Raw genomic sequence first — 17,387 nt, forward strand, 5'->3', positions numbered from 1 at the left:
GCATTCACTTTGGGTGCATATATATTTATGATGATCTTTCTATCTTCTTGTTGTATTGTTTTCTTTAGCAATATGTAGTCACCTTCTTCCTTTGTGTCTTCTGACTAAGTTTGTTTCAAAGTCATTTCTGTTGCATATACAAGCATAGCTACTTCTGCTTGCTTTTATGTTCCACTTGCATGAAATACTTTCCATTCTTTCACAACTTCACTCTCTCGCCATGAGGTATTTTTCTTGCAGGCAACACACGGTTGAGTGTTTATGTGTGTGTGTGTGGTGGGGGGAACTTTGCAACCCACTGGTTTGTGTTTCTCTGCATTTCCTACCTGACTGGAACCAACTATCCATAAATGCATCAGCCCGAGCAACTCTGGATGAAGTTACCTAAGAGCTGAGCAGAAATGTCTGGGTGTGAAACTAATGAGAAGGACACTTAAGAATCAAACAACAGATCAGTCTGAAAACAAGATGACATGAAGGAATCAGGGACAACCTACTGTGCAGAAGTTTTATGAGCTATATGACATATTTTTTTCTTTTAATTTTGTGGTGCTGGGGATTGAACCCAGGGCTTGTGCATGCGAGGCAAGCACTCTACCAACTGACTTTATCCCTAGCCCTAGGACACATTTGTTTTTACATTGTTTGAAGAAATTCTGTTCTTTTGACATGTGTTACCTAATTCTTGTAAAGGATTATGTGGACTTTTACACAAGTTTATTTAACAACTATATTAATTGACTCAACAATTTATAATTTTATAATTTATAATCTTAATTTATAAGTCTAAAAATTTTTGAAAGATGAGTTTCCCCTTAAGAGAGTAAGTCTTTCAATCTAGTCTAAGAATTGGGTTTTCTACTGACAAGGACACTAAGTGAATAGCACTTACAATGGAGCTTATTGACACTTGACACCATAACCTGGAGAAATTATCAGCTTATTGTGGTTCAGATCTTTAATGTACCCTAAAAATATTATGAATTAAACAATGGAAGGAATGTTTTGGGATGAAATGATTGGATTATGAGAACTGTAACCTCATCAGTGGATTAATTCATTTGATGGATTAATAATTTGAATGAACTACTGGGTAGTAATTATAGACAGGTAGGGCATGACGGGAGGAAGTAGACCAGTGGGGGCATGGCTTCAACTCTATCTGTGGTTCCTTCCTCTCTCTATTTCCTGGCTGCCATGAGCCGAGCAGCTTTCCCCGCCCATCCCCAAGTCTTTCCATCATGATATTCTGCCTCACCTCCGGCCCAGGGCAGTGAAGTTGGCTGATCATGGACTGAACCCTCTGAAACTGTGAGTCCCAAGTAAAATTTTCCTTCTCTAAGCTGGTCTTGTCAGGTCTTTTGATCACAGTGATGAAAAGCTGACTAACATGCAGCTGTAGTTACAAAGAAATGAACATGAAAAGACCTCCATCACTGGAAGTTTAACCAGATCCACTTTGGGATATTGTGGAAGATATCTCAGAGGTATGACACTTCTTTTTTGGCATTAGAGCTCCAAGAGTCTTTGAAGTTTCTAGGTCTTGAATGTCTGGTCAAGGTTTTGGTTGGTTTGCTCCATTTTTCAATGGTCATATTAGATAACTCTGGTTTTGCAGGAGGTATTCCATTTTCTTATTTTACTAGGTGAATCTCTGTGCTGTGCAGGATTTCATGGCCAGTGTGGTATATGTGAGACTGTAATGCCATTCTGCTGGCAGAGGGACAGCTGCACTTGCACTGGAAGTTCTTTCCACAGTCCTTTGTGCGCCTTTTCAAGTCCCATTCAGTGCCATATGAATTGCTGTACTTATTCTATTTATGCTTCTTGGCATGCATTTTTATAAAGTGCTGTTTTAGGAGATATAACTGAGAAAATAATCTCTAGGTCCCTCTAGAGCATACTTCAATTGGACAACAAAAGAATTTCTGTTCAGTTTTCAAATCTTATTGTTGGATTTACTATGCCATCTTGTAGACAGTGGCTGTTGTCCAGGTGCATATTGAGCACCGGGCTCTTAGGCAGGACCTTCTCACAACCACACACAGTGTTGGTCTGCACAAGAGAGCTGGCTCACCAATGGCTGGATCAGCTCCCAGGTGATAGGCAGCAGATTATACCAGCTGTGCTGAAGCCAGGGCCACAACCAGCTGCCCCTCAGCCAGAGCCCATGGAGTCCTCACATACCCGAGGTGGATGTGTCTCCTCTTGAGGCTGGCCCTCAAATTGGCAGGGACACTGGCCAACAGAGCCTTGTCCTTGGCCCTGTAGCTGTCTCTGGGTCCATCATGGCTCTTCCATGGTGGTAGGTCCTGCCTATAGGGTCTTTATTCCATTTTGAGGTGGTTTTTGTGTATAGTATAAGGTTCTGATTTTGTTCTCTTGCATGTGGATATCTAGTTTTCCTAACATCACTTTTTTGGCATTTTAATATTTATGTATTTATTATTAGAGCTTTATGGTTATACATAGTAGTTGGACTCATCCCGACAAACTCATACATGCCCAACACCACTTATTGAAGAGACTATCTTGCCGTTCTCTATTCCTGGCACCCTTGCCAAAGATTTTATGTGTGTGTGTGTGTGTGTGTGTGTGTGTGTGTGCAGCTCTTTCTGTTCCATTCATCTATATGTCTGTTGTTAATGCCAGCATTATACTATTTTGATTACTGTAGCTTTGCAATACACTTTGAAATTAGGAAGTGTGATGATTTTAGCTTTTTTCCTTCTGCTCAAAACTGCATTAGCTATTTGTAGACTTTTGTTGTTTCATATGAATTTTGGGGTTGTTTTGTACATTTCTGGAGAAAAACACCATTGGAATTTTGGGAGGGTTTGCACTGAATCTGTATATTGCTTTGGATAGTTTGAACATTTTACCAATTTAAGTTTTTCCAGTCCATGAACATGGGCTCCATTTATTTGTGTCAGCTTCAGTTTCTTTCATTAGTGTTTTATAGTTTTTGGTGCATAAGTCTTAAACCTCCTAGTATTTTATTCCTTTTGATTTGATGCTTTAATAAATGGGATTATTTTCTTAATTTTCTTTTTAGATCATTCATTGTCAGTGTAGAAATCCTAATTATTTTTGTATCATTTGACAAATATTTGACATATACATATATTTGTGTAATTCAAACATTTATCAAGCACAGAATAATTTTATCAATTACTCCAGAAATTTTTTTTGGTTCTTTTTAGTCAGTTCTTGTCCCAAGAATTCAGAGACTACTTGTGTTTTAACTTTTTCTGCTATAGATATGTTTTGCTTCTTTTAGAATTCCACATAAATGAAATCACACAGTATATATGTATGTTTTTGTGTAAGGTATCTTTCACTCATAGCATTTGTCATCTTTTGTCTGTCAGTAATTTTGTTCCTCTGTATTGTTGAGTAGCATCCATTATACATATAAACCATGGTTTGTCTTTTCATATCTGAATGAATAACTAGGCCCTGTCAAGTTTTTGGCTATTATGAATAGAGGTTCTATGAATATATTTATAAATTTTTAAATTTATTCTAATTAGTTATACATGACAGTAGAATACATTTTGACATATTATACATAAATGGAGTATAACTTCTCATTTTTCTGGTTGTACATGATAGTATACATATATAATCACATGTGCATGTAAGGTAATAATGTCTTATTCTTTCTACTATCATTCCTACCCCCATACCCTCTCCTTTCCCTTTACTCCCATCTGTCTAATCCAAAGTACCTATATTTTCCCCCTGCCTTACTGTGAATTATTATCTGCATATCAGAGAAAACATTTGTCCTTTGGTTCTTTGGGATTGGCTTATTTCGCTTAGCATAATATTTTCCAGTTCCATCCATTTACCATCAAATGCCATAATTTCATTCTTCTTTAAGGCTGAATAATATTCTATTGTGTATATATATCACAGTTTCTTTATCCATTCATCTGTTCAAAGGTATCTAGGTTGGTTCCATAGTTTAGCTATTGTGAATTTAGCTACTGTAAACACTGATGTGGCTGTGTCACTGTAGTATGCTGATTTTAAGTCCTTTGGGCATAAACCTAGGAGTGGGATGACTGAGTCAAATGCTGGTTCCAGTCTATGCATATTCTTGTGTAAGTTTCTTCTCTGGATATGTTTTCATTTCTTTTGAGTAAATATCTAGGTTGGGAGTTTTTAGTGGTAAGGTAGGTACATGTTTAATTAAAAAAAAAAACCTGTCTGATCTTTTTTCAAAAATGGTTTTACCATTTTACATTCCTGCCAAAATTATATAAAAGATTAAGTAGCTCTAATTTATTCTACCAATTGATATTTTCAGTCTTATCCCATCACTTGGTATTGTCAATACTTCAAATTTTAGACATTGTTGTGAATATATATTTAATATAGTTTGTATCTTAATTTTCTGTAAGACTAATTTTTATTATATAAATTAACAAATTATTTATTAATCAGTTTTGGGTATAAGTTTACAGTTTTGGCTATAAATTTTCCAGAAACAGATTTCCTGTATGTGTGTGTGTGTGTGTGTGTGTATGTGTGCGTGTATGTGTGTGATGTGTATATGTTTTCACAATTAGTGTGCCTGTGCATGTGCATTTATGTTTTCACAATCAGTGAGCCTTTGACTTTAAGTTTTAAAAAATTAATTCTCAGTAAAAATGGAAACAATGTTGTTACACATATTATACATATTCAACTCACTCTGCGTAGTGAATAGTATAAAAAATATATGAGTACTGGGACCTACTTTTTCCATTAAGAACATTACCTTATAGTATGTCAATGTCATATCATTGAAGGAGAAAGTTAGTGGAGTATTATACCAGGGTCTTGTATGTTCCAAAAGGAAAATTGGCTATTAAATAACCAGTTGCCATTATTGAGTCCTGATTCTACCACACAAAATTTTTCAAATGATGTTTTTCATTCCCAGGACACTTGCATAACTAATTGTCAAGTTTAATTTATGATCCTTGTTATTTTCTAAGTGTTTAATTGAGTTAGTGGTTATAGTTGACTCACAAACCCATAAAACCCTCCAGTGGTAAACTAATTAGCCACTGCACCTGCCCTCTGAATAATTAGCATTGTTCGTTACTAACAATCAGCACTGAAGTTATTAAAAGTTACCTAAAGCAGTTGTCTAAAACAGAGGCTTCTTTAAAAGACTTTTTAAAAAAAAAAAAAATCATGATCCCATGGAGGAAATGCATTTCATAGGTCAACCCAGGACACCCACACACATGTGTGCATCCTCATGCACACACACACAGACACACACACATACACACACCTCTCTTTTTGACAGATGCTGATATTTTCTACTCTATTCTCCTGTGCTCTTTTTCACTTAAAAACATAGTGAGTGACCTGCTAAACAGGTTTTACTGCCCATGAGTAGGTTATGAATGACAATTAAAAAAACCCCACCAACTTAAGAAAATGCATACACTCAATCAAAATTAAAGAAACATCAATAAAAGTTTCAAAATCAAACTTACTTGTTTCCTTCACCATTATATACCCATCTCGTTGTGCCAATTCCTTCATAGCTTGAAGCCCAGTAATAAATACAGGCATTAATGTGCAGAATGAATAACAAGTACCCGGTTGTTCGAATGACTCTGTCAGAGACAATAAAGGCAAAGTAAGGATTCATATTGTTTCTGGAATGCAGCCTATTTTAACATTTTCTTTTCCTCCAAGTCTCCACTGAACCTCCTTGCTTTAGATTTGCCAACTGTTAACTCTCATTAGTAGAGTAGAAAATGATGGCGCTATTGCATTTTTTTTTTTTTTATAAACTGCAGTGTCTTGACTGGGACCGACAGAGTGTTTAAAAAAAAAAAAAAAAAAATCCAAAACAAAAAACTCCCTCTCTTTTCACAGATGGTACAAGTCAACTCTGTGAAAGACATGCCTCCAGGGTCACCTCTCCATTTTGAGTCACATAAAATACACTAAGCTGATTTAACTGGAAATCCCTGAAAAGCTCATGGGACTTTATGCTATGATGAACAGTTGTGACTAGAGGTCTTTGTGCAAGTGAAGTTTAGAACAGCAAATGAGTGAAATTTAGATTAAGAATCAATTGTCCTGAGAGAGAGGAGGGTTGGCTTGCAAAAGAGTAGATTTATTTGTCCTTGTTTTGACTGAAGTAGGTAATGAATCCTATTTTTAGTTTAGTATTCTTCTAAACTATGATATGATATTCATTCTTTTATCTCACATGAAATATCCAAATATGTTGTAGAATACATATGTCACATAGCCCAAACCTGAAATTATCCCCCCATCTTGAACAGGGTGGTCATATTTCTCCCAAATGCCATTATAAATGTTGCATCATTGAGTTCTTTACTTTTCCCAAGTGTATGGATTATACGTTACCTGTAGATATATGCTTTCTCCATTATAGACTCTAGGTGATGATTAAACTCAAAAAATGAAGTGTACTATGTAGAAAACAGGCAAAAGAAATACAAAAATATATTAGTCTTTTATATAGCTATTTAGATAAAACTATGCAAAATAGATATTATTTATTACTGAAAATAACTTTATTTGTATGTCTTTAAAAAAATATAGACCCTGTTTAGTGGTATTTTCCTCTGGGCAGTACATTTTAGCATGATGCCAAACTTCCAGAGCTTCTTGCTGTATTTTATTTCTACCCTCTAGTTATAGTCTTATTTGTAAGGCTTGTTGAAAATCAATCATGTCTTTTCTTTGTAAAGCATATACTATAACTCTCTTTCACAATAATTAAAGTCATACTCTTCCAAAACTTAAGTGAAAGAGGAAAAGTATAATGTAATACCATTTGCTCAACACGAGAATTATTTTTAAGCAAGGTGTATTAAATGTATATTTGTTTCAACAAAAGTTAAATCCAGTAAGTATTCACATTAGCCAGCTTTCTTGATGTTATCCAAAGGTACAATGAGTTTATGTGATCTAATCCGAACAGAGTTGCTGTTTTCCCCAAGGTTCTTTCCTGCTTCCTTCTGTTTGTATCTCAGCTCTTACTGCCATTCTGCATTCCTATTCCTCTGTTCCCTTTCCCCTTTCATTACTATAGGCAGCAAAACTCAGGGCTGAGAGTAGGAATCTCAGAGCCAAATTCTAGTCCTTTTCTCTGCTGCTTAGTAACCATGTGACTTTGGAAAATTCTCTTACTCTTTGTGTACTTTGTTTCTTCATCTGTAAAACGGATACAATAAGACAACATGCCTCATGGAAGTGTTGTGTGCAGATATCCATTAATATATTTAATGTATGTAGACTGGCAGACTCTTACAGACAGGAGGGGCCTTAGAGATTAAAATTACTTAGTTCAAAACATCACCCAATACAGATATGACTGCAGTAAAACATTTTGAATTAAAATTAATACACAACAGCAATAAATTTTAATTAGAAATACAGACAAATTATTTGTTTTGCCATAATTTAGGAAAACATCCCTCAAACATTCTGATGATAATTTCAATTTGTGGTAACCTGTTTACGGTGCTCTTAATGGAATTTTGCACAAAGGAGCAATGTTTTAAAATTTAGCTTAGGTGTTCATAATAGAGAAAAATTTATATTCTTAATTTGTTTTCTTATTTTATAGCTTAGAGACAGATAGATGACAAATATTTATCCTAGAGAAATTTCCATTCAAATGACATCCTTATAAATGAGGACTATAAGGCTAGGAAAAGAAAATCAATGTTGACTTTTATAATCTCATATAATCTTCCTATATTTTACAAATACTTTAGGATACAGAAGGCTTTCAAACATTTTAAGGATACAGAGATGGGAGTATGAGGAGTTGGCATTTTATAAACTTTTATTATAATGTGAAACAAACTCCTTAATCTGTAGGAACCTGAGTCTTTTTGAAAACTGGTTACCTTTGAGCAAGTGCCTTCTGAAACTTGAATGAGGAACTAGAAATTTGATGAGGGATGACTGAACACTAGGCTTCTTGGAACATTGTGTGCTGCCTTAATTTATACTCATATCCACAGTCAAACCAGATGCTTCAAGAACTGTTTCGGTGTATGGAAATATGGGGTAAGGACCATTTAACTTGAAAGACTATGAGCATAAAAAGAAAGTTCTTTCTGCCTGATATTTATCTGCCAATCTGATTAAACGAAGAATTTAGATTCAGATAAGTACTGATAGTATCCAGATCTGACCTTTCAGCAGCAGTATGTCCATACAGATTGTTTTCACCATGCTAATTTTTATTTTTTCATCTCTAAAAGGACGGTGGTGGGATATATCAATGAGATAATGGATACAAAGTTTTAGCAAAGTCTGCAGCCCCAAATGACAACAAATGACACCTGCTGCTATTATTGTTACTGTTAGGGTTCACTTGTGTCACCTGGTTATGCTATCTCATCTGCCCAAGATGCAATAAAGACAATTCACTAAAATTTATATGCTCTTTTGTGGTCCTTTTAAGAGGCAGGTACAAGTTATTATTGCTGTTCTTAAAGATTTATTTGAAATTTCAAACTCTGACTCTCTTTAGTTCTTTTTAGGTGCCCAGCGAAGCCAAGAGTTATGAAATATATATGTCTTAGAATCTTTCTGAATAGCTAATATATTTATATAGTTCAAAATGAACATGAAATATATACCTTCAAAAGTCTTTCTCTTACGCTTGCCCCTGTCTATCCTGTTTTTCCTTCCTGTTTTCCTTCTCACCTGAGGTAACCATGTTTAATGGTTATTTCCTTTGTGCTAAACAGAAGTTAGCATTGTTATAAAAATTGTTATGGATCTATTTTTTTTCCCCATTTAACTTAGCAATTTATCTTAGAGGTATTTCCATAGTAGCGCATAGAAAATGCCCTTATATTTTAAAGCTACAATGTATTTTATTATATAGATGTACCTCAGGGTTTTTAAGTACTTCCCTCTTGATGAACATTTTAGTTGTACCCAAGTATGTATATAATTTTGTAATGCAAAAGTATGCTTGCATTTATTGTAGAATAATAGAATTTTAGATGAGTAAGATAACTTAGAGGTAATCTAATCTAATTCATATTAAAGCCCATATTTCAGACAGTCAGTAACATTAAAAAAAGAACAAATAGAAAAAAATATAAAAGATTCATTTGTAAGTATAGTTTTATTTAGAAGTACAAATTATACTTATTTTAAGTTACAATAATACCTGTTGTGAGATATGTAATAAAATAACATGTAGCAATTTCCAGTGGTAGAAGCAATTGCACTTTTCTATTATTTAGTTAAAATTTTTTATAGCACTGATGAGGGCAGAAAAAGGAAGACAGTTTGGAGAAAAAATTGAGAATATTGGTAATTGTAGCATATTTTAAATTACTTCAAGGTTTCCATTATTGTAAGGAGAAAGCAGTCATCTTACCTTTAATACCCTATTTGTTCTAAATACTGGATTAAACCCAAAGAAGAAGTAGAGAACATCAAATGGGATTACTGATGCAACATCCAACTGTTGGAAGAGAACATTCACAATTATTTCATGTTTGCATGCTTTATTGGGTATATATGGATTTATAGACACATATGCAAAAATTGGCCAGTCACAATAAATTATTTGTTGTTTAATGCAAAATTGTTTTCTGTCAAATATGCATGTTAGCACTATGTGAACATGGACAATATTTTGTCGTCTACGTTCAATGCATTTCATTCCACCTTCCTGCATCTGATCTCTCCTTAGGTGCTGCATGTGCTGTGTTTGTTGTTGAGTTGTTATATATACTTCAGTGGTGGCATGGATGCTAATGTTAAAATACATTTTTAATGGTCTTTTAAAAATGAAAAATCAAGTCCATTCTTGATTTTGTTGGAGGCCATTGAACATCATTGTAGTAATATATTTTTGTTTTGGTCAATTCTTCAGTGTTCACAGTGGGTTGTATTGCTGAGGTTCATCTAGGTCCTTCAATGCTTTTCACTACTGTGTACTTTGGAACATTTGCTACCAATTACATTTTGCAAGAGTATCTATCAGAGATTTTACAAGGTAAGAGAGAAGAGAAGAAAGAAATCAGTTCTGTTTATAGTTAGTTAATCACCAAGTCTGCTGAGAGAAGATATTGACAGTGCTATATTCTTATAGTTAAAATGTATACTTTTAATACTTGTTATGTGTTTACATTATTCTGTCTCTATCTTACCTTGGTATTTATGAAATAACAACAATATATTTGCACACTTTCCTGAGTGTAAGAACAATAAAAATTTTTTATGTAAAATAATTATTTTCTTCCTCAAATTGTGCATGGCCTTGAAATACAGGGTCCATTTAGAATAATTTAAGATATCTTAAGACAATTAAGAGCAGTTAAGAGCATATTATAAGTCCACTCACGTGAAATAGAGTTGAGGTAATTAATCGTGTGTAAGAATTTTGAAGACTACCGATATTGAACAGGAATGGAACTTGTAGATTGAATTAACCAGATGAGCTAGTATAAACGAATTACTTACTAAAGGGGTTGGGTCAGAAATTGCATCGTATCATAGACCTCACTGATTTTACCTTATGTATATTGATTCTTGAGAAGTGTATAGAAAATTACTAAGATAATGCCTTATGAAAAAGGAAGCAGGGGGCACGGGGCTGTTGACTTTTCTAATGCTAACCCCAGAATCTATGGTTTCTTAATCAAATCATAAAAATCTTTTTAGTTGCTTTCTTCCCAGCTGCAAAACTCCACACTCAACCTCTGTGCAGATTGTCATTGGTCATTTTTTAGCCATTGACATGAATTTATGTAGATGGAGAATGATTTATTTCTCATTGAATTGTAGAAAATTGAATTAAGTAAGTACTGACAGACACTAAACTCTGTACAAGGCACTTTGTAAAGCATGTTGGGATTGAAATAGGAATAAGATATTATTTCTGTCTGCGAGAAGTTAACAATATAGTAATAGAATAACCAATACAACAATAATTGTATTAGCAAGCCTTAAGACACAAAGGATATGCTAAGGGAATTCAGAAAGGAGGAGTGAACAAAGTTAAATACATGTAAAATTTTGTATTTATAAATGCAATTTAAAAACATGAATTATTTTGGCCCTTATTGAAATGCAAACAAGTATTAAGACTTTGGAACAAGCTTTGAGGTTTTTACAAAGCAGTCATCCCCGAGAATTCATTGAAATAGTATAGATCTTTTATGAATATGTTCAAGTATGTGGTGATTTTTTTTTTTTTACAAAGAAAATTAGTGGGAGATAAAAACAAATTGAATGGAATTTTAATCAGCATCAATACCTATTAGGAACAATTTGGTCCCTAAACCCAGATTTGTGTTTTTTAACAAAATTTGAGGTGATTAAAATTGTCCTTGAAGTGGGATACTAGAGTTCACATATACAGACTGGGTAATTTTAGATAACCCCAAATCTTTGCCTATATCTTAGAGTTAGGAGGAAAAATAAATGATAAGACTTTGTAAATAATTATAAGTGGTAAAACATATTATTTGAGAAAGGAAGATACCATGTTATCTAAATAATTGCTTCTTTTCCCACGTTGTTGTTTCGCTTATGTGAACAAAAAAGAAACATTTCTTTTGCAGAATTTCACACCATCTTGGTATGTGAATTGAGGACTAGACCTTTGTAGACAAATAAAGTATATCCCATTCTCTTTTATTGACCTTTAATTCAAATTCAAATGTGGGCATTTTTACTTATTTTGATCTGCTTAATAAAAAAAATATGTTGAATTATCCATTTGCATATGTAAGGGAATGTATCCTGAAATTATGGTGAATCAAAAACTAGTTCTGCCATTGTCTAATAAAACCTCCTTTGTTACAAAGGAAGACAATTGTAGAAATGGGACTTAAAGTCAAAATGGTAATGGATTATTGAACAGTTTTGAAATTATTTGTAAGTTACCTACCTGATATTTTATAGAACTCCTGTAGTGTTTCTTTAGCTCAGTTGGTTCCACCTGAAATATATTTATATTTCAGTTAATTTTATTAATTGTTCTTTCACTTTTTTCTTTATATTTATAGATATTTGTCTCTACTGTTTCCTTCTAACCTCAATGTATATACATACTCCATTCTCTCACAGTTTAGAACAAAACACATTCCTTGGCTTTTATCTTCTGATTTTCTAGAGAGTCCCTGCATGCTCTATATCATTCCCTCATGTTTATCCTTAAACCATGGCAATGTGGTGGCTGCTTCTCACTTTTTTCATCCCATCAAGACTTAACAGTGCAAAGATCACCAGTAATGTCCCCATGACCACTCCCGGGAAACTCTTTGCAATTCTTAGCATCCTGTTATGGAACTCACCATATTTTGAAACAATACACATATTTTTGGGCTTATCTGTTTAAAATTGATTTACTTGATTAAATGGTGATCTATCTGAGGACAGGATTGATTTGTTTAGCAATTGTGTATAACCAAGGCCTGGAATAAACTAAGTGCCCAATAAACATCCAGTGGAAGAATATATAGGAATGAAGACATGAATAAAAATATTTGAAGAATTTGATATTTTTTTTGGAAAAATTTTGTCCTTGGAACTTTCTCTTTCCAAAGAGTCAGTACTGTTTTTGGTTTACTTTTATTCTTCATTTGCAACTTTTTGGTGTCCTTGGATTCTTGGACTAGCCATTTAAAGGTCAAAGTTCCCCAAGGTTTGATTCTCATCTCTTTTTCTCTTCATACTTACTTCTTGGGAAATCTTATCCACTTTTATATTTTCAAAGACTGGCATTTATACTGAAGCCATCAAATCTATACCTCCACCTAATATCACTTTATTGAGCCATTTGCTCCAAACCTGAATTCACCATTATTCTTCACCCCCCTTAAGCCCAGTTGTGATCCTCCTCTTCCTGCTATTATGTATCCCAGGAGCATCCTTATCTATACCAGTTAGTGACCCTAGACTACTCTTTCTCCCTTGTCCAATCAGCAACTGAGTTCAACAGATTCTTCCTAAAATGTTCTCGGGTTCCTTCTCTCCTTTTGGCCATGACTTTCTGCCTGAGTCTGCTCCTCTCTGTCCATTCTTTAACGGCAGAATATGTATAAATCAGAATATTTAATAACTCCTATGTATGTCAAATTCTCTGACTACATGATTTTAAGAGAAAGAGTGAGAGGAAAAAAAAATCCAAGCTCCCTTTCATGGCACCAGGATCTGATTTCTCTGGCTCATTTGCCTCCGGCAGCATCAAGGACACATTCTGTTAAGCAGTTTTTCAAATGCCCCAGAGTTTCTCACCTCGACACCTTTTCCCATGTTCTTCCCAGAGATTAGGACACATGTTCTTTATTTTTCAGGGGCGGAAGCGTGAAGATAACTTCAACTCATATATCAAGATTTGGACCAAGTGTCTCCTCCTTCACACAGTTTTCTCTGACCCTTATAGCAACCTGGGGTCATCTTTGTCAGTTCTTGCAAGATAAGATTCCAACATTTTTCTTTCATTTGTCTGCCTTTTGTAGCTGAGCTATGTAATAAAATAGGGTACATATCTGTGGCCTCTGTTTCCTTAGTTCATAATAATGTCTGACATGTAGTAGGTGCTCAATAAATGTACAATACATGAAGGATGAATAGGGAAGCATTAATATTCATACCTGAAAGAATTAGTGCTTCATATTATATTTATATTTATGTTTCAGTTATATGTAAGAAAAAATTTCTTTGTACTATTAATAAGTTGAAGTATTGAAACTTTGATATATGGAAGCAGCATTGTCTAATAATTATCATCCATGTTGTTAAAGTTCAGCTTTAAACCACTGCCAAGTAATGTCAAAGATTGATTAGTCAGCTCCTCAATTCTGGTCCCCTTTCCCTTTTTTTTTTTGACTATAGTTTTTACTCACAGACAAAAGCTAAATTTTATAGAAACATATTACAACACATACACGACATGCTGACTTAATGATTTGTACTGTGAAATAAAATGGCTTATTAAGCTACAGGTAGATACAGACAGGTTTACGTTGTCTGCCTTATAAATTATGTGCCAAGCTTGAATAAAATCACTCAGCTCTTTCAAAGTTTATATGGGACAGACAGACACAGTTTAAGGACTAAGCTGTTAAGTTAAACTACTACATCCCCCCTTCACCCAGGAAGGATGTTTTTAGCACATTTATCCCTTTACTTTCAGAGTTGAATAAATGTAAATGCAACTAAATCTTGCTAGATTAAATGAAAGTACCATCTAGTGATTTTAAAATCCCTCTTCTTTAGAGCACTAAATAAATTTGGCATCATTAGCCTTATGAGGATCAGCATGCTTACCGGTAACAATCAGGCACTTATTTTTAAAATGTCACCCTATTTAATTCTCTCTGTCTTTTAAGCCTCCTCATTATGCAGGCAACATTTCTTCAGGGGAGGCTTACTTTAGGAAGATATGCTAATTGCACCTAAATCCTTTTTTAACAGTTTTTGAAGAAGCTCTACTCCGATGTTAGTATATTTACTTACTATTTACTTCTTCCAATAAACAATTCTGTAATTTTACATGGACTGGATAAAAGAAGTATTTCAACAAGAATAACATTTCAAACAACTGTAACCCAGATCAAATAATTATTTAAGGAAAGAAAATGCTTGAATCAATATTGCCATTCATTCAGTCCTACAAGTGTAACTTGAGTGTATTTATTCTTCAGGTCTCTTCAGGGTAGAGAGGGAAATGAACTGAACACATTCCTACTTTCAAGACACTTACTATCAAGTACAAAAAACAAATGAAAAAGAAAAACAAAAAGAAAAGAAAAGAAAACCAGATATAAAACCAATGGAACAAAACTACAAACTACTTATGATAATACCAAATGTCAGAAATATGATATGAATATACCCTAAAACTGGCCACAAAGTAATATGCTTCTAAAATGATTCTGAATGATTCCAGAACCCCAAAATTAAAAACTCCTATCATTTTTTACATCTATCTATACCCACTTACTATTGTCCTAGAACATAAAGCCTTTTCACATTTATGAAATATACAAATTTGCATTATAAATATCTTTATATCTACAAATATCTTTATACTTTAAAGTTTACATTTATGAATGTATGTTACCATATATTGTCAAATTATAAATATTTGCATTAAAAAAAGAAAGAGAGCTACATATAAAAATAGGCATAGGCAGCAAAATTTACCTGTGTGACCATCTAATCATTTAATTAATTCAACAATTTATTATGCATCTTCTGCATGCCAGGTGTGCATGCTATCTTATTTAATCTTTATGATGGATTTATAAGGTAGGCACAATTCCCATTTTACTGGTGAAAAAGAAAGTTTTCAGTGAAAAAGTAAATTTATTTTCTTCAAATGATGTGGTTAATAAATTTGAGAACCCTGATCTGTTTGCTTCTACTCTATCATAATTAGGCTAATTTTTATATAACAAAATCAAGTCACAGAAATATGAGTAAAGAATATGGAATACAGAGAAGGGAATGTTTAATCTGCTTCAGGTCAGTTTAAAACAGTAATTGCGAGGATTAAGTACTAAAAGCAGTTGACTGTAACAAAGGGCCTGAATGACATTGAACATTTCCCTGCGTCCTTGTCATTGGTAGATTTATCTATCAGGGGCTGTGGATGTGAGTGTCTCATATGTAAAATAATCCCCACTATCATTTTCAACTTGAGCCCTTCCATATGTATGGGAAATTACATGCAAGAGTCATTTTTGTTGGTCTTGGGTTCAAAATTCTGTCCTTTGTGTAGTACCACTTTCAGACGAAAGAACTGTAAATAAATGTTGTGGAAAACTTTTAAACTTTCCTGATTCCATCTAAGGTGGCTGTTAGCATCTCAGTCTGCTCTGTTCCTTTTTTCCTCTCAAGGCCTTGGAGAATTAACATTTCTATCTTCCAACCCTAGTGCAACAAGTATTAAACAACAAAGTAGATAGCTAAACCTACTTGGCAACTGTAAGTATTTAAAATGTTTGTTAAATAAATGAATGAATAATTTGGTGTTGTACACCAAAGGTAGCACAGTCAGAATAAATGTAGTGAGACCTTCAGGTGGGGGACACGAGGTGCATACTTTGTTCCAAAATGTAATCAAGTTTCAAAGGCTAAAACTACCTACTCTAAATTAAAGAAACCATTAAACTTCTTTTGAACAAACAAAGCAATTAGTTCTTGCTCTATATTTGTAGCTTGTGATAATGCATTTTAAATAGAGCTCGTTGAGTGTGTTTTTATTGGTTATTTTTCTTGGTTTTAACACTCCATTGTGTGCAAAAGGCCTCTTAGAAAATTGAAAATAAAAGTCTTCCCTTACTGATTTTGTCATTTTCCATTTGTCAAACATTGATTTTCTCCCCCTTTGTGCATCTAATGGAGGTTGAAATTAGTGCTGTTTTTTGGTGCTGTTTACTTCTTATTTGTACACCATCATCATCATTCATCAAGCTGCCATGAGCTCTGGGGATGGTGCTGGTGAGTTAACTAATGCTCCCAAGTCTGCACAAGGACTATTTTCAGTAGATTTTTTTTTTTTTTTTTTTTGCAACAGCTTTGGCTCTTGCCTTTAGAATTTCTTTTGAGGGAAGATTTTGAATACAGGGGATGTTTTCCAGAAAACTTTTTTTAAAAGAAAAAAAATAAGCAAAATGACTACTTTCAGCCTTTTGATAATGTAAGATCTTCTGGAGACTCAAGAAAATATTCAGAAGACTAGGGGACACATCTATCTTTTCCAAAGATATAAACGAGCCTACATTGCTAAACACTTGGCTGTCTGCTCTTCTTGCCATGATGTTGGAGGACATGTTCTGTGAAGCCCTAGCTTGTGATTTGTGAGAAAGAGGTCGCAGTGGACATCAGTCAAAAAGGAAGCATTGTGCTGGCTATGCAGGGAAAGGGCCAAGAGTTGGGTATATGCTTGTGAAAACATATTTTTTCTGTTTCTGTTTTGGATTAATGGGCTTGACTATGAAATTCCAACATGAGAATAAATCCAGGAGAAGGTGCTTTTTCCTAAGGGTAACAATGCTAATTCCTGAGGCAGGCCACTGTACTTGATCATAAGAAATGGGAAGTAATGAATTTGGAAAAGAAGATATCCTAGTTATTTACAAATATAAGATAACTGTGCTGTTGTGTGCTTGTAATTTGCCCACGGCAGCCAGGTGTGTGGTTCCTCTTTGTGGCATAGCTTTCTGGGTGGGGATATTAAAGGCTTACTGCTCTCTCAGTCCCTTACAGCACTTTCCAATAGCATATTTTAAAAATAGCATATTTTGCAAATCTTCTTTGTAGTCCCTTATGGTAGCTGTTAGCCACATGAGGTTGTTGAGCACCAGAAATATGAATAGGGTGGCTGAAAAAAATCTAGATTT

General features: G+C 34.1%; 1 protein-coding gene and 1 pseudogene across 1 annotated transcript in view; both read right to left on the bottom strand.

Moving 5' to 3' along the window:
* Window positions 1-17,387, bottom strand: part of Cngb3 (cyclic nucleotide gated channel subunit beta 3) — a 134,202-nt gene that overhangs the window by 55,844 nt on the left and 60,971 nt on the right. The window contains exons 7-10 of the mRNA XM_076836248.1: window positions 11,924-11,974; window positions 9,401-9,487; window positions 6,391-6,455; window positions 5,502-5,624 (exon numbers count right to left, since the gene is read on the bottom strand). Coding sequence (XP_076692363.1) covers window positions 5,502-5,624; window positions 6,391-6,455; window positions 9,401-9,487; window positions 11,924-11,974 — 326 coding nt within the window. The remainder of the gene's footprint in view (window positions 1-5,501; window positions 5,625-6,390; window positions 6,456-9,400; window positions 9,488-11,923; window positions 11,975-17,387) is intronic.
* On the bottom strand, window positions 208-2,001 carry LOC143638092 (ATM interactor-like; annotated as a pseudogene).

This window comes from Callospermophilus lateralis, chromosome 16 (genome assembly GCF_048772815.1).
Source record: "Callospermophilus lateralis isolate mCalLat2 chromosome 16, mCalLat2.hap1, whole genome shotgun sequence".
NCBI lineage: Eukaryota > Metazoa > Chordata > Mammalia > Rodentia > Sciuridae > Callospermophilus > Callospermophilus lateralis.